Source organism: Austrofundulus limnaeus, unplaced genomic scaffold (assembly GCF_001266775.1).
Source record: "Austrofundulus limnaeus strain Quisiro unplaced genomic scaffold, Austrofundulus_limnaeus-1.0 Scaffold137, whole genome shotgun sequence".
Classification (NCBI taxonomy): Eukaryota; Metazoa; Chordata; class Actinopteri; order Cyprinodontiformes; family Rivulidae; genus Austrofundulus; species Austrofundulus limnaeus.
In genome coordinates, this window is record NW_013952539.1 from 319017 (window position 1) to 337281 (window position 18265).

General features: G+C 40.0%; 2 protein-coding genes across 2 annotated transcripts; one reads left to right on the forward strand and one right to left on the reverse strand.

The window, feature by feature from the left end:
- Positions 1-716: 716 nt before the first annotated feature.
- On the forward strand, positions 717-13532 carry brd10 (bromodomain containing 10). The gene is made up of 10 exons (XM_014016003.1): positions 717-1404; positions 2050-2782; positions 3769-3963; positions 4053-5629; positions 5736-5797; positions 7180-7269; positions 7398-7513; positions 7682-7875; positions 8403-10394; positions 11105-13532. Exons 2-10 carry the CDS (start codon positions 2076-2078, stop codon positions 13066-13068), a joined length of 6897 nt encoding a protein of 2298 aa, XP_013871457.1. The 5' UTR covers positions 717-1404; positions 2050-2075; the 3' UTR covers positions 13069-13532.
- Positions 13533-13767: 235 nt separating this feature from the next.
- mlana (melan-A) lies at positions 13768-16100 on the reverse strand. Its single transcript, XM_014016004.1, has 5 exons — positions 15994-16100; positions 15260-15352; positions 14600-14696; positions 14416-14523; positions 13768-13990 (listed from the first exon to the last, which is right to left on the reverse strand). The coding sequence occupies exons 2-5, from the start codon at positions 15346-15348 to the stop codon at positions 13922-13924; spliced, it is 363 nt and encodes a 120-aa protein (XP_013871458.1). The 5' UTR covers positions 15349-15352; positions 15994-16100; the 3' UTR covers positions 13768-13921.
- Positions 16101-18265: the final 2165 nt, after the last annotated feature.

Here is an 18265-nt window from a genome sequence, read left to right on the forward strand (position 1 = left end):
TGGAAGGTAGTTTCCAGAGAAAAACAAAGTAAAGACCAAAAAAAAAAGATTAATCGATTATTAAATTAGTCATCGATTATTTTAATAATCGATTAGTCGTCGGCTGTGATGGACTTGCGACCTGTCCAGGGTGTACCCCGCCCCTCGCACTGTGACTGCTGGATATGGGCACCAGTGACCCACGCGACCCTGAAAAGGAAGAAGCGTGTACAGAAAATGGATGGATGGATGGATGGATTAGTCGTCGATTAATCGACTAATCGTGGCAGCCCTAGTCACCCTGGAGAAGAAAGAAACACATCTTTTAAATCAAAATTGTAAAATGAAACATCAAAATTGTGATTTTGAATCTTACAATAATTGGATCATATCTCATAACTACAAAATGCTATTTATAACAATGAGATAATTTCTCACAACTATATATTGTTTGAACAGTATTAGATAATTATGACTTAGTGTGTCAATATTATGCAGCAGCTGTGATACTTAATAGGTACTAAGTCATATTTTTGCAATACTGTCTCTTCATAATTATGTGTTAGTCTCAAAATTATAACTTTAAAGTGCATAAATCTAAATATATATACACACCAAGTCTCATCATTTACCATCAGATCGTCTATATAAACATCAATTGTAGTTTATGGTGTAAAATTGTTTTTACAACGGTGACGGTACCTGACAGGCAACAAAATGGGCATACTTAACCCACGGCTGTCAGCGTTTATGGCGACATCTAGTGGTTAAAAACGATAAGGAATTCTACATAAAACTGTTTCCTTTGTCACCTTTAACAAACTGAAATACGTTTCATCTCACCTGTTATTAACCATGTGTAAAAAGCCAGATACTACCTAATAATTGTTGTGCACAATAAGTTAAAACAGTTTGAGAGAACACGGAGAGGCAGCAGGTTACGTCAGGCTGCTCTCATGATCGTGTGCACGCAGGGGTGGAAGTGGAGCATCTTCGGTGGAGTGGATGGCTCACTTGTCTTCACACAACCCAGGGACTCGTCTAAGGCTTCTGGATGCGACACATGGTGCAACTTTCTCTCAGAAGTAAACGTGCAGACGTTCACATGCCGTGAAACAGCTGTACAGCCTGACAACATGTAGTTAGCGGGATAGCCACTGTTGTATTGTCAATCAGCTACAGTTGCTTCGGCTAAAGAGCTCCATTAGCTTCCCTGCTGTCTGACATCACTCCGTGCGATGACGGCATTTACAAGTCTGCGCAGCTTCTCATCTTCTGGACATTAGGCAAATCAAAAGAAGTAATATGGATAGTGAACGCAGTAATTGCAGGCCTCAAGTCAGAAACAACAGCCAGCTAACTCAGCTAGCAAGGCTGTCATAGCTGCTAAGCTCGCTAAAAGCTGCGAAGAGCCTCACTGATAAGGTATGTTGTTAAACCTTCTGAATCATTTTTGGCCCTCTGGTCACTTTAAGTTAGTTCTTATTTTGCACGTGATCCGGAAAAGAAACATGTCAAGGAAGCGTGCAAAACAAACTTTTGTTTACTTTGTTAGCTAGCTCGCTGTTTTGCTAACTCAAGCTAACGAGTCAACAATCAAGGAAAAAAACAATTTTTACAAAGTTTCAGGAGGTAGGCAGAGTAGCCAAATGTAGTATGGACTCGAATCACGTGGTCATTCAGTTTGAACTATTTTAACCTCCAAACGGGAAGAAATTATTGTAAGCGAGTCGTTTAATTGCTGTGATTTTTATCTGGACCTGGAGGGTTGTGTTTCACAAATCTCAGTTGGGAGATTAAGCTGAGATTTTGTGGTTATCCTGGCCTAAATCTACAAAAAGCAGGGGCACACAAGTTATGTAAATTTATTCTGTGCAGTTACTCTACTCAGATCAGGCTAACAGGCTTTGTTAATCCTTGTGTGTATTATTGAACAATCAATGAGGAGTCAACCTGATCAGAAATGTTTTTTATTTTGTTTTTTGCACACGTGATACATGTTTTTACTTAGTGTTATTCATTTAGTTTCAGAGGATTTTTGCCATTAATGACAGCTGTTTATTTCTTCAGGTGTTTGTGCAGTGGTTCAGGACAACATGACAGACCAAATCACAGCAGGTTGTAGCCAGCAATGGCTCCTCAACCAGGATGCGACTGTGACAGACCCCACCTCAGCACCTCAGCAGCCCACCTCACACATCATTTCCTCTCAATCCAAGTGGATGTGCAACATCTCTGGGGACCCGGAGCTGATCTTATCCGAGGACGTGCTCAGCAATGGCACATGTGAAGCTGAGGCTCTGGTAGCATTACGTTGTTCTGACCGCAGTGAACGGGGTACTGCTGGGGGCGAGCATCTTGCTCTGAGCAACAATGGCATGTCGTCGTTTCCTGACAGTGACCTCTCTTTGCCTGAGGTCTGCATTTCCACCAACAGTGATAGCTTTGAGGATGATATGAACTATGAGGTCCAGCAAGCCTACAAGATTTTCACTACCATTCTTTTGGACAAACACAAAGCGATCACCGGCCAGTTTCTTCACCCTATTGGCCACCATGAGGTCCAGCACGGTATCGGAGGGGTCCAGGGCCGGGCTCATTCTCAACTTAGGCAGTCGATGTGCTTGCAGAGGATAAAAGAGAAGTTTATCAACCAGGAGTTTGAGACGATAACAGAGTTTGTTGCAGACTTCCGGCTCATGTTGGAGAACTGTTACCGCTATCATGGGGTAGACCACTGGATCTCCAAACAAGCTCAAAAGCTGGAAACTATCCTGGAGCAGAAGCTGACGTTACTTTCCAGGTAAGATTAAAGGAGCTACATATTACATTTTTTTGCTTGTTGTTTTATGAGGTAATCTATTAGAGGTATTGTCGTTTGAATAATCTTGAACACAGGTTATCACTGCATATAACTAAGTTTGTCATAATATATTTATAATAGAGTAGAAATGTAAATCATGATTTAAAGAAGCAACAAACTTTTAATTCTTGAGAATAATTTGGAATTTTGTACTGGACAATGATAGGGAAAACTGTGTGTGTGTGTGTGTGTGTGTGTGTGTGTGCGTGCGTGCGTGCGTGTGTGACCCATCATATCGAAATGAGGATTAAGTCAAATTTGGTCAAAATGACCTAGTTACAGTTTCAGACTCTTGGCTTTAAAAGCTACATTTTGATACCTGGATCATTCAGATATCATAATTAAATCCATATATGTGACTTAATTTGTCTTGTTGGTTACAATAATACATAAATATTTGGTCTGAATCCTAAGTTTATGTCATTTTAATGAGGAATTTTGATGTCCTTATAAAGAGGCAACCTCAGTTATATTTGATTATTGAGATTTCCCAGCTAAAAAGAAACAACACTTTGCTAGCTCACAGGGAAAATCTCAAAATTTTAAGGCATTTTTCCTCAAAATCATTTTTTTTTTGTTTCTACTGCTCAAAAAAGTGCTTCAAAATTTTGTTTTATGATTATATTTCAGACAGTTCATTCAAATGAAACATTAATAAGGCTTTTAGTCATTATATTTTGACAAAATGCAATTTTTGTTAACATTTTAATCAAAACATTATTTGCCTATTTCTCCATATACCACTTTTGGACTTAATCCTCGTTTCGATGTGATGGGTCACATATGTGTTTGTGTGTGTGTGTGTGTCTGTGTTTGCTGTCAGAGTGTTTTAGACATACTGTCTGTCTTCTCACAAAAGTAACATTTGTTATTTGTTATTAGGCAGCTTCAGTCATTTTGTTTAATCACATTTTATCTCAAAATAGGACGTTGCGAGAGAAAACGACACTGGCAGTGACATCTAAAGGGCGTTTTGGCACAGAGGAAGAGCGAGGCTCTGGGGGAACCTCCACAAGGAGACGACCACCATCTCGTAACCATCCCACCTTAACTGGGCATGAGTCCATCATGGTACAGAAGCTACGCCTGGAGGAGCAACAGAGGGCCAAGGAGGAGAAGAGGTTAGTGGATTTTTACAACAAGTTTGTGTTTCAAGTTGTTGTTGTTTTTTTAAGTTAATCAAACTTATCATTCGCACTTCCTTTTTCAGGCAACGTGAGCTTGAGAAGAAAGAGGCAGAAGAAATATCAGCCAAAGAGGTGGAGGACTGGGAGCAGAGCTTGCTTTCGCAGGCTCAGCCACACACCGTGGACACCCTGTGGGAACTCCCTGCTATTGGACACTTCCTTTGCCTCGCTCAGACCGCCCTCAGCCTCCCAGAGATTGTGTTTTTTGAGCTGGAGCGTTGCTTGCTCATGCCACGCTGCAGCTTGCTCTTGTCCAAAATCATGTCCTCCCTGCTGTTCCCACCGCAGCGCAGGGCCACGCTGCACCGGCGCTCTGCACTGCCTTACCGCCGCTGGGAGTCGGAGCTGAGGCAGCGTGTCCTGGCCTGGTACCGAACTGTCGGTGCGTCTCATGAACAGCAGCGTCGAGCCGAGCGGCTAGGACTTTGTCACCAGTTCTTCAGCACTCTGGGTGAGGTTAGTCCTTTGGAAGAGAAGCCCTTTCATTTGTTGCCCTTCTACCAGCGGGTTTGGCTTCTGAAGGGACTGTGCGACCATGTGTATGAGACGCAAAAAGACGTGCAGGATGCCGTGCTGGCCCAGCCCATCCATGAATGTAGGGAGTCTATTTTGGGCTACGACAGCAAAGAGAATGCCTATATACACTTCCCACATTTCTGTGGAGCAGACCTGAGAATCTATTGCCAGAGTCCCAGCACACCTCCAGCATTTCCCTTCCCCTCTCTTCTGGTGAGAAGAGTTGAAATGGATCAAGGACCAGATGGCGAAGAGTCAGATGTAATCAAGAAGGAGGCAGAGAAACCTGAGATTGCCTGTGATGGCACCTCGCTGGACTCAGGAGAGTGTGGAGATTTGACCAAAAGAACAGTGAGGGTTTTCAAAAAAGAGAAGTGGAACAGGGAGGAAGATGAACAACGGTTTCAGACGTTGTCACCGACGAAAGAAGTGCCTAAATCAGGATACTCGTTTGGAAACTCCTGTGAAAACTTTAAATTGGATGTAATACTCCACGCAAACTCTTTTCTTACAAACAGACAAATTGCTGGAGAAGACGATGTGAAAATAAATTTGAAACAAGAAATGTCAAACATAGAGCAACAGCCTAAGCAGGAGCAGGTCTTCTCGTTGGGTTCAGAACGTACCATTAAAGCAGAAATACAAGATCCCTGCTTGAATGTTGGAGAGCACAGCTACACAGGCCGATCACCTGCTTCCTCGGTTAATCTGGGGTCTCCGACTAAACCCATGGATGTCAAAATAGAGGACTTGAGCCCCAGTCAGGGAAACCAAATCTCTCCCTGTCTGGACTGTTGTAAAAGCAAAACTGGTCATGCAAAATCCACAAAGGACGACTACTGCTGCGGTGCATCTGTACTAGCAACGCAGTTGTCTTCTGAGAGCGCTCAAAACTCAAGTGAAGAGGGGATGAATGACAAGATTTGGACTAAAAAAAGGCACAAGAAAAAGCAAGCCAAAGATCATTTGGCAGGGCTAAGAAGAGAGCACAGGCGCATGTCTCATGAGGAGGCCACCAAGTCGACAATTCGAAGAGTTGCCACAACAATTAAGAGGACGGAAAAAAAGAAAAAACATAAAACGGGTACGAAAATGAATGATTTGTGTTGCCGTAAATCTAGTTATTTTGAAGTACTTTAAGCAATTTTTTCCTATCATCAACATCAGGGTTCTGTTACTGTTGTTTACAGGGAAGAAAACTGAATCTTTGAGGGAAACTAAGGATGATGCTCCACCTGAAACATCATTTAAGGTAGTTGCACAACCCCTAAATAAGAAAAAAAACACTTTATTTACATTTAATTAATCTCTTATTGTATTACAAACAGTATAAAGCTGAGATATGCTGTGACTTTGAGGACACCAAGTAATGGAGCATTTCATAATCTCAGTTTAGCTTTTGACTTGTCACTAATATCTGTCGAGAAGAATCAGATTCTTGTAAAAAAAAAAAAAAAGGTATGGATTACAAGTTTTATAGCAATAATTTATTTTCCCATGTGATAGTTGCTTCTAAAACCTTATAAAGTTGATGCAGCCATGCAAACAAGGTTAACATCAGACTTCATTTTGTTGCACAGTAAAGTTTTAATTAGTATTTGTGAATGTAATTCCATACCTTGTTTAACAGAGGTTTCCAAAAATAATCTTATGACCGTGTTATATTGGCCTTTGCTGGACAAATACGATCTGATATTCAAAACCAAACGTGTGCTGATTAATGAGGTGTATTTGATGAAACGATGCAGAATTGACTGATTTGACTCAAAGTAAATGTATAAATCACTGTTTTAACACAAACTGTGTTGGTCTGTACAATATGGTAATGATTGGCGAAAGTAGGCGGGGCTTGTAAATAACACGCTTTAAAAAAATTTAAAAATTATACGTTGAACCTACAGAGCTAGTATTCACAGGATGCATTCTGTGATGTATATCAAGCAGTTCTGTTACTCAAACTTTTCATTTTTTTATTTTCTGCATTTGTTGGTGAGAAATTTGTCTAAGAAGCTAATGATCAGGAAGTCAGGATGATTTTTTTCAATCACAACGAATATGACCAGGGATGATTTCCAGGCTAATTTGAAGAAAATATTGAAGTTTGTTTGAATCCATTTACTTATTTGCATTTAATATTTTTTTATTTATTGCTATGCACCTTGTACAATTCAGTATTTTTCCTAACAAAACTTTTTAACTCTGTGGGCTTGAAAAAAAAAGTACATTTAAAAGAGCCATATCTTGTCATTGGGGACTATTTTCAGATTGGAGCATTTTTGCATGTTTTCCCCATGCAAACGTGGACTTTCTCCGGGTTACTGTAGTTTCCCGACCACAGACCAAAAACATGCATGTTAGAAGGATGTGTAACTAAATTGTCCCTACGTAGCTTTGTGATGGTCTTGCAGCTTATCCAGGGTGAACCCTCATTTCCCATAGTGACTGTTGGAGATGACCCAGAAAGAAAGAGCAGGAAAAGAAAATGAATACACTTCTAATTCAGCACTGTTTACTCCTTTTAAAAGTGTATTATGCACTTTAAATAGCATTTCATGAAATCATTTCAAAACTTTTTTTTTTACAGTATTGATTTAAGCTTTCCCATTCTTGCCATTTCTTCCTTGTCTTGTGAAGTTGGTTTGCAGCAACCTAGATGAACTGCGAGAGCTGATCAGTAAGACTGAAGATGAGCTTGATGAACTGGAGAGCATGAAAAAGAAATTGGTAGGTGACAGTCATGCTTCTGTCAAGGTGATTTACAACTCATCATGTTCAAGGAAATACAAAGTTCAAGAATTGCTCATGCCGTACAGTGGATTTTTTCCTTTTTTTCTTCGTGTGTGAACCCACAGGGTCGGTGGTACTATAAGAAAGAAGCAGTGAAAGAACTCCACAGCACTCTAATCAGACTTCTGAATGAACTTTCACCTTGGGAACCAAAACTTATTAAGGCATACCAAAGAAACAGGTCAGAAATTTTAACAGTTTGATGACATTGCCATTAATATCAATATATGTTTCAGGGGAAAAAAATCATTGTTCTTGTGCGACTAGCTTAAACAGGTTTATGTAATACATTACTAATACTGAAATAGGAGCGGGGAATTTTTTCATTTGTTTTGTTTTGCCAACACAGACTTCGTTTAAAGAAGGAGTTTGATGATTTCAAGAAGCATCCAGAGTACAATAGCTTTGTGCGTGAGGAGTGTATTTCATCATCGTCATCAGATGATGATTACGATTATGAGGGGGTTGATTTGGAAAAGGATGGTTGTAGAGAACTGGAAGAGGAGGACCAGGAACATGTTCCTAGAGGCCTTTGGAGTGGAGGTAAAGTAATTAAACTAAAATTTAATTAAAATGACTAACATTCATTTTGATTGATGTAATGTAGCAAGAAAGTTGTTCTTCAGTTAAAAGTGGTAACTTAGACCAGTGTTTTTCAACCCTGGTTGTCAAGGCACACTGCCCTGCTTGTTTTAGATGTTTCCCTGCTTCAACACAGCTGATTCCAATTGATAATTTTTCTTTTTGTATAAACTTGCTCAGTAAATGTACATTATTATTGATTTAAAAATGTACAAAAATTGGTTCCTACAGAGACTTTGTTCCTTTTTCAAATCCTAGAATTGTATTTTGCCCTTTTCAAGTAATTTGAGTACAAAATGTGTTTCTATTATCTCTTATTAAAGACCCCAGAAATATTGTACAATTGTTTCCACCTTTTTGCTTGGCTCTGACAAATAAGCCAATGTGTTTGTATCTGTGCAAACACTTGACGTGTGATGACATTGTACAGAAATGTTGATACAGCTCATTTATCTATGTAACACTAATGAACTTTTTTATGTTTTTAGCAAGCACCAGAGATTTTGGTGTTGAGCTTTCTGCAGAAGAAACTGTGTCCTGCACATCTCCAGTCCACCTAAAACACACTCTGGCCTTTAAAGAGAAAGGTGTAGGATTGATGCCACGAGTTCAAGGAGTTGGCACCGATACTGCTTCTGCAGAGTTGAGGGGAGAGTCGCGATCTGAGATGATCCCAGCTAATCAGTCCTGGGATTCAACATGGGTAACAAAGATACCGACACATAATTCATTGTGTCCCACATACCCAACCCTAAACTCAACCTGTGGGCTACCCAAGGGCTATACGCCCATTCCTACTCTGCTGGCTAAGAGTGTGGGCAACAAAGTGACCTTGATGAAAAAACCTACTGATTTCCCAGGTTTTACCAGTGTAGGTAGACAGAGAAAAGGGTCTTTGGTTCCTCTGCCTACCTCTGCAGTTACTACCCTAAAAGTTTCAAAAGCACAAAGTTTTCCATCCAGTTACCAAGAGAACTCACAGCAGAAACCATCACAAACACAAGTCCACGAGCAGCCAGGGATGAAAATGACCACTCTTCCTCAAACACCACAGGCCAAATTGTGCCAGACTGAACCAAAAAGTCCTATCCAAGTGGTGTATAAGGCACCAGAGGGACTGGGTCACCTTGTAAGGAAAGACAGTAGCAGCAGAATGCCTGCTCATTCTGTTGTGGACCAGAATACTGCAGCAAAAGTTATGCAACAAGTAGTGTTCCTGCCTTCTAACCTTCTCATTCAAAAGGCTGAAACGACGACGACCGGTGTGAATCTGAAACAGTCGACAAGCATTCAGGTTCCAGTTTCTAAGGTGACCAGCCCTGTACGTATGTCAACTGATGTCCCTGGATTTAGCATTCCTGAGAGTAAAATCCCCGTTCAACAATTGGATCTGATGAAAGATGCGAGCACCGGGAAAAATCCTACTTTTTCTTTCGTGCCTCATTTGCAAAGAGGCCCTCTAAATATATCAGGATCTAAGGAGACACAAATTTGCTGTGTCCAAACCAGCACACCAAAAGTCAGCTTGGCGACCTCTTCATCCATCACAACTGCTTCCAGAGCCATTTCTACTGAAAGTGTTATATTTACAGAACCTAAACAGGAGCTTAAGACTGTGTGTATCCGTGACTCGCAGTCCATCTTGGTAACAACTAGAGGGGGAAACACAGGCATTGTCAAAGTCCAGACATCCTCAGACCAGAATCCACTGGGCTCTTTTCCTTCCAGCCCAGTCATCACCATTTCTCCTCAGTTAAAAGCCTTCCTTGTATCTAAGACAACCACTTTGTCTGCTCCTGGTCCTCAGATATCACCTTCCACTGTCCCAGCAGTGACTGGTGTCTCAGTGGTCCAAACCCAGAAGAAGGCTCCCAAATACGCAAGTTCTACACTCACCTCAGTAACAAGTAGCATTCCTGTAACTAGCTCAGAGCACCAAACAGGCACTACTGTTGCTTTCAGTCAAGGCTCTAGCTTCTCAACAGCTGAAACCAAGATGCCACAACTGGGGCACGCACCTTCTTCTGGTTCTACGTTTCCCGCTTCAACATTAAAAAATGTTGTTTCCATCCCCTCACCAAGTAACTCTGGTGTTTTCAGCTCTCCAGCTCTCACACAAGAGTTCTTAGGCAAGACTGGTGTGAAACGTGCCAGTACAGATACTAGGTCCCACGTAACGAAGTACATTTTAGTTGCTCCATCTTCCTCTTCAGCCTCAAACAAAGTCACAACAAAGGGGACACCCTCTTCTCCAAAGTCTGCTACCAGTTCAAGAGTGATTCTCATGAACCATCCCACAGTCACCTCATCTACCACCTTCATGGGACCCTTACCAACACCAGTGATGGCAGCTGAGAAAGGACACACATTGAACTCTTCAACAAGTCAAACGCTAAAGATGGGGTTAAGTTCACCTCAGCCTGTTTGCAGTGTCAGCTCTGAGGCATTGTCCAAGACCACCACCAACACTATGTCCTCAGGTAGGTTTTGTATATGTGATTTTGTGTGTGAATAACTTGTTTTATTCTTGTTCAACTCAGCTTGTAAACTAAACAACAATCAAAGTTTGATCCCCACCACCCCCCAAAAATTTTTTTTTCAAAAACAAAACTGGACTCCTGTTGTTGAAGATGTTTCACTTCTCAGCCGGTGACGTGAAACATCTTCAACTAAAGAATAAAAGTGCAGTTTTTTTGTTGTATCATTTATTATTAGATTTTATATATATATATATATATATATATAATATGAAAGGCAGCAGAATTTTTCTTGGATGACTGAAAACATGCACTATGTTAGTTGGAAGAATGAGAAGCTGAATTGTAGAAACAAATCAATTTAATGAAAATTTATGTCTCGAAATTGTGTTGAAGGTTACTGTGCTCTCTAGCACTGTACATCTTACCCCAGAAGCATTTATTTAGAAGTTTGTTTCTACCAAGAAATTTAAATGAGCCTATTTCAAAAAGACTGCAGCATAAGTTAATGATAATGTTAATGGGTCTGAAATATTTCCATCTGCACAGCAAATTTATTCCAGAATTTTATTACCAAAGCAGCAGTGGGCTGTACAAAAATACAGATTTTAAAGATTTTTTTTCTTCTCATGGCTAAGAACTCTCTCAGAGTCAGTATTGCATGAAATATAGACAGTTCCAAGGATATTAATTAAATTTTACTTTGTTACCAGGCATTGCAATCCAATTGAGAGGAAATCGTGCATCTGTTGGACAGACCATTGGTGCACTATCACATTCTCCTTCAACGACCATGCCAGTGTCTATAACAGCAAACTGCTTTTCAACAGCTGCCACCAACACGGGACTGGTCCCATACACAACTTTAAAAACTGACACAAGCTCTTCTACCCAGCTTGGTACTCACAGCTCTCCACTCCATGGTATACCCTCCGTATCTGTTATCTCTCAAACAAGCTGCTCTAGATCTACTGTTCCCACCTCGCTAACAGGAAACACGAACAATAGGGACTTCAGTATCTTTGCAGGTGCATCATCCAACAGCTCTCCCACTGAAGTAACCAGTGCTACCGGGAGTGCAGTTCAAGTTCCTACACTTAACCCTAAACCCTTAAATGTCAAAAGCAGTGTTCCTGAGGATAACACAGCTTTGTTTTCTCATCTTGTCACTAATAAAACCCAAACCATCTTTTCCTCTACACCAACCACCTGCACTCCATTGAACACCTCTACCACTAGCACAGTCCAGCAGAGGGTAATCATCAACACATCAACACACCTTACTGCTGGCACACAGATCTTCCTGAACAATGCACGCTTCGTAGTTCCTCCCCAGGGTTTGGGTCCAGGCAGCCACGTCCTTATCATCTCGAGCCCTGCAGCACAAGTGCCTACCACCACTCCTGTTAGCACTAGGTCATTGGCAGCACCCAAAGGGGCAAGCCCTACCATTGTTACACCTCGGGCGTCAGTTTTACCCCAGTCTACAGCCAGATTGCCCGGTGTTCCACCTGTAAGTTCTCCTTTTGTAGCGTGCACGCCTGCTGTTGGTCCACCTTTGATGGGAAGCACTCCACATGTCGTACCTTTCAGACCTACAGGAGCACCTAGCCTGGGCTCAACACTGATGCCCAGCAAAACAAATGGAGTGTCAGCCCTTCCTAGGTTTCCATTTGATCATGCAGGTAACTTTAGATTACCTCCTGTATGCACATCCACTTTGGTCTCTTCCCCACCAAGGCTGGGCTGTGTACCAGCTGTAGTTTCCCCAATAAAATCTAGTGCCCCTGCTCTTGGCTCAGCACCAGCTATAATCAAGGTAGCTCCTGGTAAAGCCACACAAGCTAAATCATCGTCCACCATATCATCTATATCAACGGCCTTTCCCAAATTGTCAGGGGCTTTATCATCCTTACCTGTTCTACCCAGCTCATCAGCAGGTGCTTTGTGTAGCCCTGTCATGCCAGTTTATGTACCTCCCTCCTCAGCTGCAGCTTCAACATTAACAGACACACCAGCCTTGCATGGTTATCTTCCTAGCCAGCCAATGGATTCTGTGACAACTACTGGACCCTCAGTGCAGCCAGAGCAGACGGAAGTCAAATTTGCTACACCCTCAAGTGTTCATCCACAGGGTTTAGTGCAGACTGGACCAGGAAATACTTTACTTAAAGAACAGATTGTGCAACCAGTGCTTTCTGGTACAAGGACACATGTACTGCCAACAATGTCTGTCCCACCGACGCTGAGTGCAGCATCCAGAATGCAAGCACTGCCCGTTGCTACTGTCTCACCAGTTGGAAGCACTGTCAGCCTCTTTGAAATGGCACCTGTGGTAGCTGCTCCACCAACAAGCGTCACTGTAATAACAAGTCCAACTCAACCAATCACGTCACTGTCAGCAAAGTCCACCATTCATCCACCTGTCATACTGACCAATCCAGCGCTTAGACATGACTCTTTGCAGACCTCAGCCTTGGATACGTGTGCCAGTGTACCATCCAAGCTGCTCATTAGTCCAGATGGTGCTGTTTTGAGCACTGTTCAGTGCCGGAGTAATCCAACAGAGCTGACTGCCTGCCCCAATCTGCTTGATGCACTGGTGGTTTCCTCCAATAGTTCCAGTGGAGCACTACAAACACACGAGTCCACTTTACAGCCTTCTAAAGCAGAGTGAACTATCAAAACAACACCGACTCTGCTACATGAAAGTCCAAATACAATTATCCACCTGCTTAGTTTTGACAGGACTCATGATGCATCCAGCAATATTTTTGATTCATCTTACAATTTGGGCAGAGTTTAACCTCTGGTTACATAATCTTTTCATATGTATGAATTTGTGTTCTCACACATACTGAAACTGTATACTGTGATGCGTTTCTCATGTAGAAACTGAGATTTTCTTGACATGAATGTTGCAATCATTTAGAGATTGTTGGCCAGTAAATTACAACAAACAGGCACAGTTGGAAAGTATATAAAATTAATTTCAAGCTGAGCGTTTTGCTGTTTTTATGTTGTAAATACTGCCTATTTGTTGGTTTGGTATTCATCATCACTTGTTGCTCTGCTTGATCTGCCATCTGCTAATAAATGTCTTTTTGAGTTTTGTTTTTTCAAAGAGTACCAGTTTGAAAACCACATTTTCATTTTTCTAGAAAAATAATCTTATAGGTGAATTTTTACTATGTTTGAGTCCATGTAAATGTTTTAGAGTCACATTTATTTATTTTTACCATATAGATTTTTCAAAATATATTTACTAGGTACATTTTCATTTAACAACAGTGGACATTTCTGCACGGAAATAAACAATGCCGCTGTCCCGAGCAAGCGTGTTTGAATTTGTTTTAAACAGAGTTGTGAAATCATGTTTTCGTGGTGAATTGTGTTTATTCGCGTGTAAAGCAGTTTTTACAAAGCTGTGTTGCATTATGTTGACAACATTATAAACTTTCATTAGAAAACAATTTAGGTTTCAGTGTTGCCCTTTTCCCATTTCTCTGTAGACGTCTTGACAGTCTCCCTCAGGGTGAATAGGGAGGTGGCAGTTGTTCTGAAGAAATCTTTTCATAGGCTGGAGGAGCATTGGGAATCTAAAGAAGAGCACAACAGAAACATGATTTGTTGTTTTCTTGCTAAGAGTCATTTAAATTTTTACGTATCACACAGAACTGCAAACAAATGGGAGTTGATTTGATCTGTTTTTCTTGTGCACACAAATATAATTATTAATGCCTTTGCCTAGTCTGGTGACAAAATAATCTCCCTTAGGCTCTGCGTTGACTTCACATGCTCTCTGCTGCTCAGAACTCTTGATTTGTGCTGAACAAGCGCGCTCTGTAATGAACATGAGTAAGTTGTTGACTTCTGTACACAAATATCTAAACTGCCGTATGATATAAGAACATGTACCCACTTGACTCTTTTTGATTGTGTTCAGTAGTTATGTGGGTTTCCTTCTATTAAAGATTCAAAAGATTAGCCCGTTTAGACACAAGGTCAACTGCTCATCCCTCACCGCAGATCGGAAGCTGCCAAAGTCAGTGAGAGGCATTTTGTTCTCTGCTGGGGCTCCGGCTTCAGAGTGCTGGCCTCCTGTAAAACCTGGTGATCCAGATCTTGGGCTCTGCAAAAAAAAATATACAGTATACTGTTACAAAAAAATCATCACAAACTGGGAGAGTGGCAAGAGAATGCCTCACCCTGATTATTCTGTAGCCACTCCTCTTCTTGAAGTACCAGCAGCCCAGGATGAAGAGGCCTGCAAGGATGACCACCAGGAGAGCAATGCCCATGGCCCTGAGATGCATAAAACACTAGTTAGGCCTTTATCTCTTTTAGGACATCATGCATATAGTTTTCAACACAAATGTGCTGGAGATTCCTAAAAGAAAACTTGTAAAGCAGAGTTCAAAAAGCTTTGAGCTACACTTGTAACTGTGTAAGTCTGTCCTGATGCATCTCAGTAAGCCAGGTAAAAAAATCAAAAAGAAAAAAATTGTATAGGTCTTCTGGACGGGTTCTTCTCTAATGAAATGTTTCGTCTCTCCTCCAAGAGTCTTCTTCAGTCTGTTTCAGGCAAAATTCAGGCTTTTAAGCCCTGCCTTCATGTGACTGATGCATCACATGGCTATCGTTGACACCTAATTAACACTTATTGTTAACGGGGTGGAGTGATACTGGCAATAGCAGCACCTTAGGAGGGGGACAGCTGAAAACGGAGGCCTCCACCTCTGTTTAATGATGGATGGTCTTTCTTCACAAAAATGGCTTCTTTTACTCCTCTCTACATAACTATTGTGCAAGTCTGCAAGATATTTATTTCCTTTATCCTTGATTTCAGAAGAAAATAAGATGCTCACTCCTCAGCTCGGATGTTTCCTCTTCGGCCGCTGGTAAAATAGATGTTGAAGTCTCCTCGAGGCATCTCGCTGGTGCGATTGCACAACATCAAGCTGAAAGTCAGCAGAAAACTAATTTAGGATTCAACTATGTATATTAAATATGATGGGTGTCACTCTTTCTTAAACAACCAGACATACTGATTAATAGATACTCATTAATACACTATAAATTAAACAGGAAAATATTCACTGTCAGACAGGAAGCTCCACGAACAGGCAAATATAATCAAACTACTAATTGAAATTGATTGTTATTAATTATTTTATTATTTGTATTATTATTTATTTTGTGGATTCTTAATCTGGGACCTGAGCCCAAATTTTGTTTTATGTCACAAACCAAAGCTGGTATGACAATAAAAAAATCTTTGAATCCTTAGTTTAGGCCCATATCTTTTGATAATAATTAACCCTAACCTTGTTTCTCTGGTAGAGATGATACATTTGGTCACTTATCTCTGCTATAGCAAAGAATAGAAATTGGTAATAATCAAATGGCTAAAATAAAAAGCTACCAGTCATAAAAAGTGCTTTTAGTCAGAATCATGTTGCTAAACTAAAATCATCCTTTAATCGTTGCAAATTTTCCAGTTGATTGTTAAAAAGCCTTAGTATCCTTTACCCAATAACTCACTAATTGTCTACTTGCTTTCCTGAAGATAAAAAGCAAAGCAAAAAGGCAATTTTCTTACCAAATTTAAAATTAGATGGCAGAGAGAGAGAACTTCCTCAGACCTGGGTCTACAAAGCTCTGAAGTTACTTCACTCCTCAAATGTTTTCCCTCAATGTGAGGCAGAGCAGAGAGAGGGGCAAAAAAAGCCCTCATGATCGTCACGGGTTTGAGACTCATGGTTAAATCCATTGAAGCAAAGTAATTACCGTGAAACCCTGCAGCTTTAAATGCAACATTTCTGTCCACTCGTGAAACTGCAAAAATGTCAGCTGCTGGCCTTTCATGTGCAGGATGATGTGTGTGTGTGTGTGTGCATGTTTAGAAGAACCCCTGGAAAAGCAGTTCATTTCTGATGAGGAAGACAACACTCTCGTTCAACAACTGTAGATAGAATGAGACAAATATGATAAAACACAAAAGTAATCCCAAATTACAACTCTACCAAAGTTTTCTCCTGAAACTGGTGCACTTTACTTTTAAATTGCAAACCATATACCATACAGGAATGTTTTAGAGCCAAAGATGCATGACTTAATAGGAGTTTTGTAATACTTGTTTTAGTCAAAAATAGATGACATTTAAATTAGAAAACAAACAAAAAACTCTTCTTTGCAATGAAATTGTTTTTCTAAGGTTATTTGTAAAAGAAACATTGATATTTGCCACATTTACAAAACAAAACACAAAAAAAGTTTAACTTTAGGTTTTCTTGAGCACTGATCAATCACTAGTGATCTGGTAAAACAATATGAACTTCTATAGCAGTTACAAAAATTAACTTGGAGTCATACATACATATTTACATTTATGGAAATAAAATTTGACACTATTTGTAGAAATAGGAATAAGACTAAGTTTGCTCTTTTCATTACACACTTGGTACACATTTCTGTGTGATCTAAACTTTTACTGCATAGACAAAGTTCTGCATGGATTAATAAAAATATTGCAGAATTATTTGATGTGCAGCTTTACTAGTCCAGACAAATATTCTAAAAATGGTAGATATAAAGACGGTTTCTACTCTTGTCTGTTTAAAAGTGCCTCCTCAAACATCACATCACAAAAAATAAAATAAATAAAAAAAGCAATGAACACAATATTCTAAAAGTGGTGAATGGAGCCTCAGATCAACAACAAAATCCCCTCAGAAATTTCTCTTTCAAATGCCTGCAGTCGTTCATGTGAAACCACAAGGGGTGACTGATAGAAAATCAAGTCCAGCTAAGAGGTTTAATCCCTGCTTCTTTCACTCCACTTGTCTAAGTGTCCTTGGGGACAATCCTGAAACCTGAATCCTGTTAATTTAGCTCCCAAATATCACTTTGAGAGTTCCACAATGGTTGTAGTTGAGAAACAAACAAACAAAAAGACAGCATGTATGCTGGGAAACAAACAAACAAACAAGGCAGTAAACAAAAAGAAAAAAATTGTATAGGTCTTCTGGACGGGTTCTTCTCTAATGAAACGTTTCGTCTCTCCTCCAAGAGACTTCTTCAGTCTGAGAGCTTATACATTTTTTTTCTTTTTGATTTTTTACATGGATTACTGAGATGCATCAGGACAAGGCAGTAAACAATGACTAAAATATAAAGATGGTGGAGGGTGTATATTGGTTTGGGATGTTGTAATTCTTCAGGGGTGTGTTAACTATCCTGCATGTTTTACTTGTTTCCCTGCTCCAACACACCTGATTCAGTGATTGAATTACCTCTTCAAGTTCTGTAGAAGCCTGCTAGTCACCCATTCATTCAAATCAGGTAGAGAAACCTCTAAAGTATGCAAGACATTAGCCCTCGAGGACCACTGTCCTGCAGTTATGCCAATTTTCAGCTTTATGTGTCTAATATTGGTTGTAATACTGTATATCTCGTTCTCAAATTAGCATTAGCCCTTGGCTTAAAATCTAAATTAGGTATCAGAATGTCATGGGGATTGCTTACCAAATTTCAGCTCAAAGAGTTAAAACCATTTGAATTTAGCATATTGAATTTTTTATTTGCATTCAGATATGACTTGAAAAAGTCTTAAAATGTCTTGGATTGTTGGTTTAAAAGTGGCACACACTTTTTAAAATCTTGCAAAGTAAATAATTAGTCAAAGTGTTAAATAAAACTATGAAAATTACACAGTTTGTACGCTTTAAAGTTTATTTAGATTATGCTTATCTATAAATTTGACAATGATTAAGATATAGATTCTTAATGTTGTTTGTTTTAAAAAAATAATCCTTTGATAATTTGATGTTTGGCAGTTTTTTCTTTCAAACATTAGAATCAGTGTTCAATTG

Coding starts and splice junctions, on each gene's coding strand:
- mlana (XM_014016004.1), bottom strand. CDS start 15,348: ATGTTGTGCAATCGCACCAGCGAGATGCCTCGAGGAGACTTCAACATC. Junction 14,697..15,259: donor GGAAACATCCGAGCTGAGGA/GTGAGCATCTTA, acceptor TATGCATCTCAG/GGCCATGGGCATTGCTCTCC. Junction 14,524..14,599: donor GTGGCTACAGAATAATCAGG/GTGAGGCATTCT, acceptor TTTTTTTTGCAG/AGCCCAAGATCTGGATCACC.
- brd10 (XM_014016003.1), top strand. CDS start 2,076: ATGACAGACCAAATCACAGCAGGTTGTAGCCAGCAATGGCTCCTCAAC. Junction 2,783..3,768: donor AAGCTGACGTTACTTTCCAG/GTAAGATTAAAG, acceptor ATCTCAAAATAG/GACGTTGCGAGAGAAAACGA. Junction 7,876..8,402: donor TAGAGGCCTTTGGAGTGGAG/GTAAAGTAATTA, acceptor TTATGTTTTTAG/CAAGCACCAGAGATTTTGGT.